This window comes from Lepidochelys kempii, chromosome 11, assembly GCF_965140285.1.
Source record: "Lepidochelys kempii isolate rLepKem1 chromosome 11, rLepKem1.hap1, whole genome shotgun sequence".
NCBI classification, from domain to species: Eukaryota; Metazoa; Chordata; order Testudines; family Cheloniidae; genus Lepidochelys; species Lepidochelys kempii.
In genome coordinates this window covers 49,892,594-49,908,607 of record NC_136390.1, presented here as the reverse complement: position 1 = coordinate 49,908,607, position 16,014 = coordinate 49,892,594, and the positions used below count along the sequence as shown (strand labels likewise).

Here is a 16,014-nt window from a genome sequence, read left to right as displayed (position 1 = left end):
TTGTATTGTAATATTGTAAACAATTTTGCACATCTTTCTTAGTCTCCTTTTTTGGTTTTCTCCAGTTAGTATCCAACCCACTATTTGTTTTGGTAATTTGATATTAGTCAGGCAAGCAGTCCTCGCTTACAGACAGCCCCCCAACCTGAAGCAAATACTCACCAGCAACCACAGACCACACAATAAAAACACTAACCCAGGAACCTATCCTTGCAACGAAGCCTGTTGTCAACTCTGCCCACAGATCTATTCAAGGGAAACCATCATAGGACCTAATCACATCAGCCACAGCGTAAGAGGCTCATTCACCTGCACATCTACCAATGTGATATATGTCATCATGTGCCAACAATGCCCCTCTGCCCTGTACATTGGCCAAACTGGACAATCTCTACGCGAAAGAATAAATGGACACAAATCAGACGTCAAGAATTATAACATTCAAAAACCAGTCAGAGAACACTTCAACCTCCCTGGTCACTCAATTTCAGACCTAAAAGTCACAATTCTCCAACAAAAAAAAACTTCAAAAACAGACTCCAACAAGATACTGCAGAATTGGAATTAATTTGCAAACTGGACACCATTAAATTAGGCTTGAATAAAGACTGGGAGTGGATGGGTCATTACACAAAGTAAAAACTATTTCCCCATGCTAATTTCTCTCCTCCCCCACCCCGGTTACTCACACCTTCTTCTCAGCTGTTTGAAATGGGCCATCCTTATGATCACTACAAAAGGTTTTTTCCTCCTGCTGATAATAGCCCACCTTAATTAATTGGTCTCGTTACAGTTGGTATGGCAACACCCATTTTTTCATGTTCCCTGTGTATATCTATCTTCCTACTCTATTTTCCACTGCATGCATCCGATGAAGTGGGTTTTTGCCTACGAAAGCTTATGCCCAAATAAATGTGTTAGTCTCTAAGGTGCCACAAGTACTCCTCTTATTTGTACGGCAGTCAACATGTCGTGGTCTTCAAAAGAAGCAGAACTGAGGGAACATTAAAGCCCTGACAATAGTACTACTCAGTGTGTAAAGGGAAGCACATGCATAAGTCTATGCAGGACTGGGTCAAAAGGTGCAACCTGACCACCTGAGCTGTATGTACGTGTGTTCTATAGACACACAACCTTTGTGCAGACGCTGTGTCTTATAGAGCCAGTTGAAAAATGCCAAAAAAAGTTTAGACTGGTAGATATTCAGAAATTCAGCGGAAACTGGTTGAAAAACCAGCACACACACACAAATTCTTTTGAAATTTAGAAAAATTTCAGTTAGCTCTACTTCCTAAGTAAACATTTATTCAGTCAAAAGAAAAATAATATGCACCCCTTTATTTTGTCCAGCAAAATATTTACAATCACCCAGAACATAAAGATGAATACAGTTAATTTGAAAACAATCCAAGAAATTAAATTGTCCTAATATGTACAACTAGAAAATTAAACACTCGTTCCCAGACTTTACACATTTAAGGAAAGGATAAAAAGTGACTGTTTTCCGTCAATAAAATAATGACCATGGAATCCTTGCAAATGTAACTTCCCGATATTGAGATATGCAAGATGTTTGTCATCCAGCAATGAAAGAAAATAGATTGCAACCAGCTTCTCTTTCCCCTTACTGCAGTAACAAATCCCCTTGTTGGAAGTGCAACTTCAGCTGAGAAAGTGACGTATGTGTTATGTGCACCTTTTAATACTCAATGAATCCTTGTGGGCTGCAAGCAGCTACTCTGGAACTTTTCCACTGACTATTTTATATAACTTTTTAAAAGTGCATATTCTTTTGAAAGAATTCAGAGAAGATTTTTTTATTGAGGTATTTTATTCCAAAATTCTAATAATAATCAATCTAACATTTACAATCAGATTTTGAAAATCTGTTTATCCAATGATGAATATTTTAAATTATTTGTAAATGTCATTGAATACAGAGCTATACAAATATAACCCAATGAAATCAATTGTAAGGTGTCAGTGGATTTCTGGGATTAAAAATGGACTTAAAAAGGAAAATAAGGCAGGCTTGCTAGCCATGTCTGATGCTAATGCAGTTCTGCCTGCTGCAATACACAATTTGTGTGATTTATATTTTAATAAAAATAAGGTGACTGAAAATGAATATTGCTCTCTTTAAATGTTCTATAAGGCCCCTTGAAACCATTTTGTAACTGTTAAAAATATTTCCATTTGATTCATGAATATATTTCTCAAACAGCTAGGAACTCTAGTGGCCCAAATTGTGGCAGTCTTGTTAGTCAATTTTCTGCTTGTGCAGACAACATTGCACTAGCAAAATGCATGCAAAAACCGGTCTGTTATAAAATGAAGAATTAAATGTTACATTTTCAAAACAGCATTGTCATAACAAGTAAGTTTCCTTTATGGATCAGAAAGGACCACTCAACTAATATTTTCATTGCAGTTTCTAATGTTATGTTAAATCTTTATTTATTTTGCAAAAGTCAAGGGTCAAGTTATTCAACCATAATGTAAAATATTTTTACAAGGACAATGCATTTAAACTTAGATTTCCTTTGCTATTATTAAAAAGTTTCAAATACCTTTTGAAAAAAATTACACTGAAATAAGAGGCACAAACGTATGAAACAGTAGTAGCACTACAGACTCAAATACATTATTGTACAGTCACTCGTCAAATTTTCCACAATGGATTTAGAGAAAAACATTGTACCAAATCTCATTAACCCAAACCAATGAGTTAGCAACTGATAAACTTTAGAATATATACTCATTATGTCTGACCCAATGTGGGTGATCAAAACTCTTTCTACAGCATTCATGTATCAACTCAATTTAATACATTTGTTTTGTAAAAGGTTCTTAAAAATATTGACTACTATAAGTCAACAAATGCTACATCACGTCTTAGGTCAGGCCTATTAAACTTAAAAACAACTTGGCAGTGAATTAAATCTGATTATAATGTTATATTGCACATGAGAACTAAAATCTAGGGACTGAGTACCAAAAAGTTCAGATCCCAAGGAACTTCGAGAGCTCAGCATCTCCCAGGATTAGATCCTAAAGGGAACAAAAGGTTGCATTTCTTTGTGGTAGGAGTACACAGTACACAAAACTTGTTTCTCAGCTCTTGCGTCAACAAGTGAAAGAAGCCCTTATCTCCTCATGGAAGTGACAAGGTCAGTGCACATTCTGCCACCTACCCATTCATTCTGGGCTGCTATTTTCCTATTACATAACCTTAATTCTTTCCCATTCACAGACAGCTCCACTGTACATGAGCAGCCCAACTGAAAGCCAACTGAAGTAAATGGAAAGTCTCCTGTTGAGTTCATAGGACTTTGGAACAGGCCCTACTCTGTAGTAAGACAGAGTTGACTAGATTTTGTCCATGCTAATGCTCCTCTCTGATGCGATTTGGTAGTGCTCAGTAGTGATACCCCATAGCTCCCTCTAGCATGAGCACTGGTTCTAAAACAAGATGTTATACAATTTGAATCTTTCTCCCCCCAAAATGGTCAAAATCTTTTAACCCCTCTGAAATAGTAGCAGACACTCCTAAAAAACGTCTTTAATGCATTTTTTGCTGTGTAAAGCTCTACACTTTCATAGCTATATATTAATAAAGTGAACATTTCAAAAGCACCAAGAATCCCCTAGTTTTCCAGCTGAAATACGTTCAAAAGATACCTGTGAGAGTTCATTTTAACAAGGTTACAAATATTCAAGGCTGGACACAATTTTAGGAATAACTAATACTAAAATCTCAGTTTGAATTTAAATCTTAGCTATACGTAAAGAGATATCAAAATTTTTAGTAAAGAAAGGAAATACAGTAGCAGACTTTCTTTAAAAGTATCAAAAGCACCAAGATCGTTTAGTCAATCATAAATTTAAAGGATAGAAATACAAGTCTAATATAGACATTTGTGAACATTTATAAAAGATTTTGACTTTTGATATATATATATATATATATATATATATATATATATAAAGTTTGGCTTCCCACTTGTGCTTAACAACAATATATCTACTACTGAACTTTAATAGTGTTTCTTGAAAGACAAATTTAAACCTACAAGTGAGGTTACATCCTTACACCTCATGAATCTTTCCCAAGTATGGTACCAGACAATATAAATTTCTCAATATAAATCTTAACTTTATAAGATACACCATAAAAAGCTGCAATAATGTAAGTTGGAGTAGTTATATAAACTCATAAAAGATCTGGATTTTTTTAATTGCCCTCTTAGGCTAAATAATTTCACAAGTTGTTAGTGCATATACATGAATTTGGACTTATGAAGTGAGTTTCTCTGAAAAGAGGACTAAATAAGCTATCTGCCATATGATTTTATGCACAGCACTTGCTTCAGGGGCATTCATTGCATACAAAAATATCACATTTTCTTTATAAAAAAGTGGACATTATAAAACATTTGCTATAAGAATACAAGTAGCGTTTGTAGGCCACTACGAAAACTATTATGACAGTAGAAAATATAAATTCTATAATCATCTTATTGCCAAATCTAAATTGTAAAAACAAAGACCTCAGTTCAGGAAAGCATCCCTGTTCAAAATATCCCTTAAGCATATGCTTAACTTTAAGCATGTGCATATGTGCTGTCCTGAACTGGGGGCTGTGTGCACAGTTGAATTCATGATGTAACCTGAACACTGCAGCTACGTTACTGTTTTCTAACAATGAAACTGGAGATTAGTGGATGTACAGGGATTTTAATCAAAGAAGGGAAACAATTATTTGCTGTTATTCTTTAGTAGAACATAAGAAATACAAATAATTTCAAGAAATATTACTTTATGTAACTTAGTTCAGATGGAAGTTTCCATAGTTACAGCAGTTGTGCTGAAATGACACCTTTGTACCCTAAATGCCAAGAAATGACACGCTTTCATGACCGTAAAATCAGGGGGTAGTTAATACTAATGTTAACACCCCGCCCAGATGAGCTGAGCTTTCCTGTGCTTTTCTCCATCTCCCCATAATGGCCTCAGTCCTGTGCTCATCCTTAGACAGGTGAGTTGTCCTGCTGATTTAAAATCACTGTGGCTACTCAGGTTCTTTAAGCACATACATGTTTGCAGAATCAGAGCCATGTTCTCTCTACTGATAGTCTCTTCAACCTCTAGGCTTAGCCTAAGTTTCAGACTGGACCCAAAGAATCGAATGGTCCTTCTGTATGCAGATTTCCCACTAATGTCAATGGGAATCAGGTGTGCAGTATAACTGCAGGATCAAGCCTTGACTGAAGCTGAATTTAATAAAAAAATCACTCCTGTCTCATCTTAAAACACATACAACAAGGCCATCTAGGGCATGTCTACTCTGCGTCTGCGATACCCAGCCTCGGTCCACAGACTCAGGTTAGCAGGGTTTGCACAAGCACTGTGAAAATAGCTGTGTAGACGGGTCAGGTTGGAGCTTGGATTCTGAAGCCAGGGTGGGGTGGGGTGGGATGGGCTTAAGAGCCTGAATTCTGGACCACGATGCAAGATCAAAACATTATTTTTAGAGTGCTAGCATGAGCTCCACTCTGTGGACCCAGGGTGGGAGGCTCACCCCCAGATGTCTTGTGGACATGCCCCTAATGCCATGGGTCCTGATTCCTACCTCTATGATTATAATAACAATACTATACAATTAAAGGCTGTGGGTAAAATCCATTACGTCAGTGAGGCCAGGATTTCCATTATAAAGTAATTTCACTTAAACAGCCATCTAAAACAATATGTAAATAGATAAAAAAGCAAGCTGCCCAATACACAAATTAACCCCCTACTAACTTTGGACTTTCTCAGTAATAATGCAGATACAATAGTGGTTCAGCTAAGAAGAATGCAAAGAAGACTGAAAATCAGTTCTGGTTTTCCAAAAACCGGACATGAGGCAGAAATGAAAGTCTAAACAAGCTATTAACTTCAAGTAACTTGTGGCAAAAAGGTTCTCTGGTCATTTGGGGTATTTACAGTGGAGATGCTGCCCCAAGCAACATAGAATACACGCCAAAGTGCTCTATCCTTGCTGTTACTCTTAGAGCTTGTCAAATACAGAAGTTGCATCAGTTCAACTATCCTGATATAGTTAAGTAGTATACCACCACTAGTGTGGACACAGTTACATTGGCATAAAGGAATTTATACTGGTATAGTTTATTTCTGTTTAGGAGGGTACTAAGCTATCCTGGTAGAAGGAACCTTTATATTGATATAACAACATCCACACTAGGGTTTGTATCAGTATAACTATATTGAGTTAAAAATACAGACCAAGACCTGTGGAGCACCATCTATGAAATCAAGAGGAGTGGGAGGGGAAGGAGAAATGGTCCCATGGAGGCAGCTAGCCCCCAACTCCTTACAGAAAGGGAGACCAGCATGCAGAAGAGATGGCAAATGGGAATGATCCTGCTGAATATTCCCATGTATACTTTTCTGGGGGAAATCATCAGCAACAGTCTAAGGACAGAAAAGCTTTGCAATCAAGGCAGACTTGTAAAACAAGCTATACTCATTTTGTTCATCTAGCCACCAAGAGCTTGAAAATTAAGTGTAGTGTCTGAATGTAAATGTCCATCAACAGAGAACACACTAAATCTAGCAATTAACTATGAGAACTGCTGGTTTACAGAGCGTAAGTGAAATCTATGTAGCCGTTTGTACAACACTTGTCTGTGCATCAAAGAACAGTGTCTCCTGAAATTAGATTAGTAAAATCATGGCACAAAATATCATGTATGTTTTTGACATCCAAATCAGTGCATATGCATTAGTCACATCTATTAATGTGATTAATACAGGGGAAGATTTAAATATATTGCTTTTAATCTGTAGTTAAGGCTATTCCCAATGCCAAAAGACATCAACAGTAGTGCAGTCATGGAGTGTCTGTTCCTTAAGAGGGAAATCAAAATTTGTAACCAAGATGCTGGCATTTTTACAGTTTCAATATGTTACACAGATAAAACTCTTTTTAAGCTTCTGATGTTCCTTCACCGTTTTCATGGGGTTGCAGCTGTTCTCTTTCTTGTTCTTCCTGAGGAGGTCGCACCCGTTTGAAGAACCCCATCTGTAATTTGGAGAATCACACGTATTTGGAAAGTGAGAGTCATGTCATTTACAAGCCATTTCTCACTGTGAGAGCGCTTAAGAAACAACCTAACTATTCAGTCACTTAGGTTTTCCTCCATACTCTCTAGTTTCAGCTCATCCTCTAAAACCAGGAAATCCTAAGTGAGCCAAACAACAGCCCAGTCCTCCCACAAACACCAACCCTTATTGCAACTCCTCCCTTGCTCAACAACCTAGGATGAATGGATGGACTCTGCAGTTTACCCAATAGATAAACATATTCAGACTGTTTAGGACCAAATTATTAGTGTCATTTTCAGTAATACATCAATAATGGACACCCCCACCCCCCCGAAAGTATAATGCTTACCCTGTACATTACAAAGACTAGAACAGCCAGGAGCAATAATCCTGCTAGGACAGCCAAAATTATAACCCACACTGGCACTGGCATGGGCTGTGGTTGAATGCCCCAGGTGATATTTGTGGTAACCTAATGAAAAACACAACGGATCACATTTTATTAGGCAGTGGCATGAATGAGTTTGTCCATACAGTTTGTGACATACATATTTTGAACCGGTCATATTTAAAACACATCCTAATTCACCATGAATTAACGTTTCTTTTGAATGAGATGGCACTTCTGTAAATTGATAGAGAATATATGATAGCAAAAAGGCTTTATCAGCCCGAGTTGGAAGTAGCCACATTATCCAAGACTATGAAAGCCTTTGTACCATACTAAATGCATATTCTGTATATGCTTGACATTTTACAGAAGAAGTATGGTATCTCACAAATGTTTCAGAGTTTTTAAAAGTATTTTTGGCATTTTATTTTAAAGTTAGGCACCCTCTCAATACCAAGAATCAAACCTTATAGGGCTTGGAAGGAGAGGAAAATTGGAACTAACATATTTTAGAAACCAGATACTGTATAAGAATGTCCTCTTCCAAATCCCTCTGCAAAAACTCTCTTTTGCTGTGATGCCTACAAAAATCTTGACAATGGTTAGAGAGCTGGTGAGCCGAGATCACTGTTTGTCATGATGACCACTGCTTTCTAATTGTTTCTCCTCCTCTTTGCATCACCCAGTTGTCTACTGCCTTATACTTTGATTGTTAAGCTGTTTGGAGCAGAGCTCATCTTTTTGTTCTGCATTTGTACAGTGCCTAGTGCAATAGAGTTCTGGTTCTTCACTGGGGCTGTTGGGCACGACTGCAGTACCAGATTATTATTATTAATTATTAGTAATAAAAATAGTAATAAATAATAATGTCAATTTTAAAGTTCAAACTCTCCCACTCCATGAGGACTAGAAAACTAAAGATTTCTACCATTCCTGGTTTTCTTATTGCACCAGTTTGGTCACAAGATATTGGACTTCACATCTGTCAATGGTGCAGGACTTAACACTGTCCATTCTGGGGTCTAGCAAGTGTAATGTGCATGGGTGGGGAGGGGAAGAAGGGAATATTTCTCTGGAAGAGTTAAAGGGGGGGGGGGGAAAGCCCTGTGACATGGTAGGTGTTGGAAAGCTTCTCTAAGCTTTGGAATATTAGCAGCAGTCCCAGCAGATAGATTAGTAGGCAAAAAGCAGGTGAAGCCATCAAAGACAAATGATAAATAGCATTTATCGCATATGTCTGCAGAATTGGGCTGTAAGATATGTTTGGTAGTACCACCACTGAGACATCAATAAATTGTATTTCCCAATAAAGGACTAAATATAATCCTGAATATCAGAACAAGTTTTATAGGCTCTTTGAATGATTCAGGACTGTCAGTATGTAGACTGAATTGTATCTATTAACCAGGTCTATTTGCGCACAGTATTGTCAATATAGATATATGAAAGCCTACATGCCAAATGCTAGAATTCTAGTTTTCAGATTGAAAATGTTTGGTTTTATTTTTAATTTTATGTGCATAAATAATTTTAATATATAAAACTAAGAGTTAGTTAAAATTTAGTAACATTATGAAGATGAATGTATGTGCTTCATTTTGATCATTCTATTTCTTATATTAATTTCAGCTGAATGTGCATTGGACCAAACCATGTTCAGACATAAATGACTTACTACTGTAGAATTATGGATATCTTCAAATGAAAGGTTCTTGTAAGGGAACTCTATGACATTGAATGAGGCTGATGACTTGAGTGAGTACGAATGATTCTGGTTTTCTTTCTGTGCAAAAAAACAAAAATTGATTTTACATGCTGGATGTAAAAAGACTTTTCATGTTTCAGAAGCGGGGAGAGATTGTGAATTATTAATAGGCACTTACGTTCATAAAGGTCTGGGTCCAAAGGCGGGATTTTACATACAATATTGCACTCTTTCCCCTCTCCAGGCGGCCAACTTGGCAGACTATCTTTAAACATTCAGCAGTTCCACAGCCCTACGTGTGACGAGAGGAATGGTTACCTCACTGATGAAAATGCATTACTATGTCTACATTCAGTCTTAAAGACACAAATGACAGTACATCAATTGCTACACAGATAATTTCTATATTAAAATGTGCAATAAAAACTCCATAAATCACTCAAGTGAATAGGAAATCCATAGCGAAATTCCATAATTTTGCAATTAATAAGCTCTATTGATTTAACCCAATTTTAAGGCCCCTTTGTACCATGATTAGAATAATAGAATCATAGACTTTAAAGTCAGAAGGGACCATTATGATTGTCTAGTCTGACCTCCTGCACAACGCAGGCCACATAATCTTACCCATCAACTCCTGTAACAAATGTCTAACCTATGTCTGAGCTATTGAAGTCCTCAAATCATGGTTTAAAGACTTCGAGGTGCAGAGAATCCTCCAGCAAGTGATCCATGCCCCAAGCTGCAGAGAAAGGCGAAAAACCCCCCAGAGCCTCTGCCAATCTGCCCTGGAGGAAAATTCCTTCCCGACCCCAAATATGGCGATCAGCTAAACCCTGAGCATGTGGACAAGACTCACCAGCCAAACACCCAGGAAAGAATTCTCTGTAGTAACTCAGATCCCACCCCATCTACCATCCCATCACAGGCCACTAGGCATATCTACCACTAATAGGTGAAGATCAATTAATTGCCAAAATTAGGCTACCCCATCATATCATCTCTTCCATAAACCTATCAAGCTTAGTCTTGAAGCCAAATATGTCTTTTGCTCCCACTGCTTCCCTTGGAAGGCTGTTCCAGAACTTCACCCCTCTGATGGTTAGAAACCTTCGTCTAATTTCAAGTCTAAACTTCCTGATGGGAGTTTATATCCATTTGTTCTTGTGTAGACATTGGTACTGAGCTTAAATAATTCTTCTCCCTCCATGGTATTTATCCCTCTGATATATTTATAGAGAGCAATCATATCTCCCCTCAGCCTTCGTTTAGTTAGGCTAAACAAGCCAAGCTCCTTGAGTCTCCCTCCATAAGACAGGTTTTCCATTCCTCGGATCATCCTAGTAGCCCTTCTCTGTACCTGTTCCAGTTTGAATTCATCTTTCTTAAACATGGGAGACCAGAACTGCACACAATATTCCAAATGAGGTCTCACCAGTGCCTTGTATAATGGTACTAACACCTCCTTATCTCTACTGGAAATATTTGATGGCAATTCCAGGATATGCATTACAGATATGTACTTTAGTAAGATGTGTGCTGATCTGAACTCTCACTGAATGTTGGAGTTTGTAATTGTTCAGTGTGTGAATTAGAAAGGTTACATATTTCTACAAAATATGGTACATTGTACCTGATGTATTCTCAGTAACAGATTTACATAGCATTGTATTTCACAGCTGGGTATCACAAACTCATGATGCAATATAATTATTGTTACAGAAGACTGTGCAACATGTAAAGGCCAAATTCCATTATTTAAGATAAATACCCTTAAACGAGAAGCACAAATCCTTCCAGAATGTAGTATCCTCTAATCCCAGACATAGCTAAAAAATTATTTCAAACAGAAATTATTCCTGTTAATATGATAACTGACTGGACTGCTTTACTTTCTCCCTTTGTTCTAGAAACTGTGGAAGTTTTGGCTTCTCATTTTATTGTGTACTGTGTGCCAAATAACTGCACAACCTAAGGGCTTCAGTGTTGTTGCCCTTCATACAAAGGTCATAGAGGTTTTAGAAAAAGATTTATGCCAAAGATTCCACCTGCTGTATCAGACACCGATGAAACATTGGGGGGAGGGATAGCTCAGTGGTTTGAGCATTGGCCTGCTAAACCCAGGGTTGTGAGTTCAATCCTTGAGGGGGCCATTTAGGGATCTGGGGCAAAAATTGGGGATTGGTCCTGCTTTGAGCAGGGGGTTGGATTAGATGACCTCCTGAGGTCCCTTCCAACCCTGATATTCTATGATTCTGCTGCTGCATTGTTGATAAACTGAACAAAAGGCCTTCAGTAAGGGAGAGTGACCCTGTGACACTCTATACCTTGAGGGAGCGCCCTGTAACCCCCATGTTCCTCATCTCATAATTGTGAGATTGCAAATAAAGCATGCCATGTGAGGTATCAGGGGATCTGCTGAAACCCATTGTTCCATCTAAATATGTGCATCATTAATGCATATAAAATTATAAGAATTGTGTTGTATGGTTTTCACTAAAATATGCTGTGGGTTTGGGAAGTGCCCAGATACTAACTCTCCAGAGACAGTGACAAGGGAGGTAACCAACGCCCGGGTGGGTGCAGAACACACACCACCAGCCTTTGTCCAGCAGAGGACTTACAATTCAATGACATGCCTGGACCACCACACATGCCTGGGCTTGTGTTCTCCAAGCACAGGGACTAAGGGTATAAAACAGAACACAGGGCGACCATGCTTCACCCGTTCTCCTCCTCCTATGCTGCAAGCAATAAGGACACTCCAAAGACTGAAGACTCCAACAGAGAAGACTGGTCCAGGTTTTAAGGGTGAAAACTGCTATGAATTGCAATATCCAGTGGGATGAGAAAAACTGTTTAACCTAGATGTTGCCCAGTCTAATAGGATTGAGAGTTTAGACTGCGTGTTTATATTTTAATTTTATTTTATTTTGGTAACCACTCTGACCTTTTGCCTACCTTTTGTAGTCAATAAACTAGTTTTACTGTTTATCTTTACCAGTGAGTTTGCCTGAAGTGTTTGGTAAATCTGCTCAGGTTGACAAAGGCTGGTGTATATCCACTTTCCACTGATGAAGTGTGAACCAATTAATAAACCTGCATTGCTCAAGAAAGGGTCTTGAGCAGTGCAAGACGGTATATTCCTGAGGTACAAGGCTGGGAGGATTTGGCTAGTGCCTTTCCCTGTGTGATTCATGAGTGGCTCTGGGAGGATTCACGCAATCTAGCTGGGTGAGGAGCTCCACATGCTGTTGTGCTGAGCGATCACAGTGCCTGGAGGGGTTTGCTGCTTGTCACTAGCAAAGCATTGTGAGAGACAGCCCAGGGTAGAGAGTTAAGGGGGCACAGCAGTCCCACAGTCCCAAGCTGCACCCCAGGGATCCCGTCACAGTCCCTTATCTGTAAATAATGCCAAGGAAATTCAGAGTTTGGCTGGCTTTTCTAACCTGGATTAAACATTTCTATTTTCCACTAGCATCCTATTAACTAATGGGATTAGATCATCAACAGTTCCTGAAAGAGGAACAAAACAAGGCTGCCTCTTTTCCCCTTCATTTTTGACCTGACATTCAGAACTGTAGCTATGCTTATACAATACCATTTGGATGCAACCATCACCCTGCCTTGGAGGGAAAGAGTAGAAGATAAAAACGTAAACTGGCAGCATATTCTTGTCACTCAGAAACTGTCTCTCCTTGATTTAACCTGTCTCAGAGTTGTTTGAAACACTGAGTTATTCATCAAGCTAGTGAATCAATTGAAATATCTCACATATAATAAATCTCAGATGTTAGAGACTGAAGAAACCTACTGTATTGTATCATCTATAATAGGTGCTGTTAAAATTCACTATTTGCTATTCTGCAGTACCTCCTCTTCTAATTAGGGGAAGCTATTGGGGTTATTGCAGACAGTGCAAGTTGCATTTTAAATGGAACCGACCTGTAATCAGTCTTCCTGAAAATGCTAAAATACAGACTCCAGATATAGGATATAATTTTTGGTGGTTAGAGAGTCCAACCAAACCATTAGGAAGGCTGGGCAAAGGCAGCTACTCTGAAGAAAGGAGTGTTTGGCAACTGGAGGTACAGGAGTTTGGAGCTCTTATGTGGAGAAGAATCAGACTGTCAGATCTTGACTCTTTTTTCCCCCCCGATCAGATAATCCCTATTTTCTCCTTCACAGACCCACTCCCCACAACATAGGATGTAGGTACATTTTAATCCTTTTTTTTCCTCTCCCCACCAAGGCCTTATAGCGAATAATCCTGGGATTGTGATATTGAAAATAAAGCATGCCATGTGAGGTTTCAGGGGATCTGCTGAAACCCATTGTGTTCAGGTGGCTCTGCCTTGATGCTGGCCTCTTGAGCAGAGCACCAATCCCAGAACTCCCACCACTTCTCTCAGGTAGATCCAGCAGACTGCCCTTCCCAAAGGTCTGACAGATTCATTCCACAGAAATGGGGAGAAATTCACTGTCCATTTCGGCAGTCTCAGGGTTACAGGTGCTGTACAAACACTAGGTGGACACGGTCCCTGCCCCAGCCAATTAAAGACAAGGAACAAGAACCGAGCATAACTAACAACAGAAAGAAAAGGGGAAGGGATGGAAGGAAGACATGGGTGACAGCTACAACAGGTGGATACACAGCTTGATGGTTCCAAACCATTGAAACATTTTTTAGAATGATCCTTTCTAAAGAGTCCTCATTAAACCATAACCACCCCCCACCCTGGATTCCCTTTACATTTGCTCCCTCACCTACTAGATAAAGTGAACTCACTACATTATTACTATATTATTACTTTTTCCTCCTTTTGCAGAGTCGATCCCCAAAACCCTCTATCTAGCACTACTGGCCCTTTTCAAAGAGAAACACAGATGATCCCCACACTTCCTGTGAATAATGGGTCCCCTTGGGAGCTGAGAGGCCACAAGAGTTCAGAAATTTTCCCACTCCCTGCTGTTATCCAGAAAACAGGGACAGGTCCCTGCAAACATCAGGAGCAGGAGGGCAGAAAGTCCATTGGTCAGTTAGGCGGAGTATGCTCTGATGTCACTGAAATCCAGGGCTGTGAAGATGCCCCCAGGGTTCATCCAGTCATTATACCTCTCCTCAGTTACCCCAATTTCTCACACCTCCCCCATCCAACTGTCAATGTCCCAACTCCACAGAAAAGCATAGTCTATGGAGACCCTGATGTTGAAAAAGGCCTCAACTCAATTCCCATGCCTGCAAATAACTGTGGGCACAAATGCATTCAGACATCTAACTAATAATAAGCTATGTTCCACTAAATAATAAGCATAATTAGCTATGTTCCACTAAAAATGGAAACAACAAGGCCCTAGATTATCAAATGCATTTTTCCTTTATAAAACTATTTCCACAGTTTTCATCTCTTCATTAAAAGAGCAAAAGATGACATCTGAAATATATTGGTTCAAGAGCTACTATAGCGCTTACCAAAGTATGTACATCTCCTTCAATGGCAGTTATATCTCTTCGATTTATATGGTGATCACGATTATCTTCATCCCTAAGTGTTTCATTCTTCTCATCTGCTTTAGGAACTGAAATCTAAGGTTACATCAAGAAAAACACAAATAATAAACAATATCTAATATAAGAACATAATGGCCATACTGGGTCAGACCAAAGGTCCACCCAGCCCAGTATCCTGTCTACTGACAGTGGCCAATGTCAAGTGCTCCAGAGGGAGTGAACCTAACAGTGATCTCTCTCCTGCCATCCATCTGCACTCTCTGACAAACAGAGGCTAGGGACACCATTCCTTACCCATCCTGGCTAATAACCATTAATGGACTTAACCTCCATGAATTTATCCAGTTCTCTTTTAAACTCTGTTAAAGTCCTAGCCTTCACAACCTCCTCAGGCAAAGATTTCCACAGGTTGACTGTGCGCTGAGTGAAGAAGAACTTCCTTTTATTTGTTTTAAACCTGCTGCCCATTAATTTCATTTGGTGGCCCCTAGTTCTTATATTATGGGAACAAGTAAATGACTTTTCCTTATTCACTTTTCCCACACCACTCATGATTTTATATACCTTTATCATATCTCCCCACAGTCTCCTCTTTTCCAAGCTGAAAAGTCCTGGCCTCTTTAATCTCTCCTCATATGGGACCCGTTCCAAACCCCTAATCATTTTAGCTGCTCTTTTCTGAACTTTTTCTAATGCCAGTATATCTTTTTTGAGATGAGGGGACTACATCTGAATGCAGTATTCAAGATGTGGGCATACCATGGATTTATATAAGGGCAATAAGATATTCTCCGTCTTATTCTCTATACCTTTTTTAATGATTCCTAACATCCCGTTTGCTTTTCTGACTGCTGCTGCACACTGCATGGACGTCTTCAGAGAACTATCCATGGTGACTCCAAGATCTCTCTCCTGATTAGTTGTAGCTAAATTAGCCCCCATCATATTGTATACATAGTTGGGATATTTTTTCCAATTTGCATTACTTTACATTTATCCACATTAAATTTCATTTGCCATTTTGTTGCCCAGTCACTTAGTTTTGTGAGATCTTTTTGAAGTTCTTCACGGTCTGCTTTGGTCTTAACTATCTTGAGCAGTTTAGTATCATCTGCAAACTTTGCCACCTCACTTTTTACCCCTTTCTCCAGATCATTTATGAATAAGTTGAATAGGCTTGGTCCTAGGACTGACCCTTGGGGAACACCACAAGTTACCCCTCTCCATTCTGAAAATTTAATATAGCATCTTCTATCCTAAAGGGTCTTAGGATGCTTTACAAACGACCAAATACAT

General features: G+C 38.9%; 1 protein-coding gene across 2 annotated transcripts in view; it reads right to left on the bottom strand.

Annotated features, from left to right (window-relative positions):
* Window positions 1-1,323: 1,323 nt before the first annotated feature.
* The window catches only part of ITGAV (integrin subunit alpha V), an 87,065-nt gene continuing 72,374 nt past the window's right edge, over window positions 1,324-16,014 (bottom strand). For both annotated transcript variants that reach the window (XM_073306109.2, XM_073306108.2), the window contains 5 exons: window positions 14,680-14,793; window positions 9,385-9,498; window positions 9,177-9,284; window positions 7,460-7,582; window positions 1,324-7,087 (listed from right to left, as the gene is read on the bottom strand). In XM_073306109.2, coding sequence (XP_073162210.1) covers window positions 6,992-7,087; window positions 7,460-7,582; window positions 9,177-9,284; window positions 9,385-9,498; window positions 14,680-14,793 — 555 coding nt within the window. In that variant the 3' untranslated portion in view covers window positions 1,324-6,991. The remainder of the gene's footprint in view (window positions 7,088-7,459; window positions 7,583-9,176; window positions 9,285-9,384; window positions 9,499-14,679; window positions 14,794-16,014) is intronic.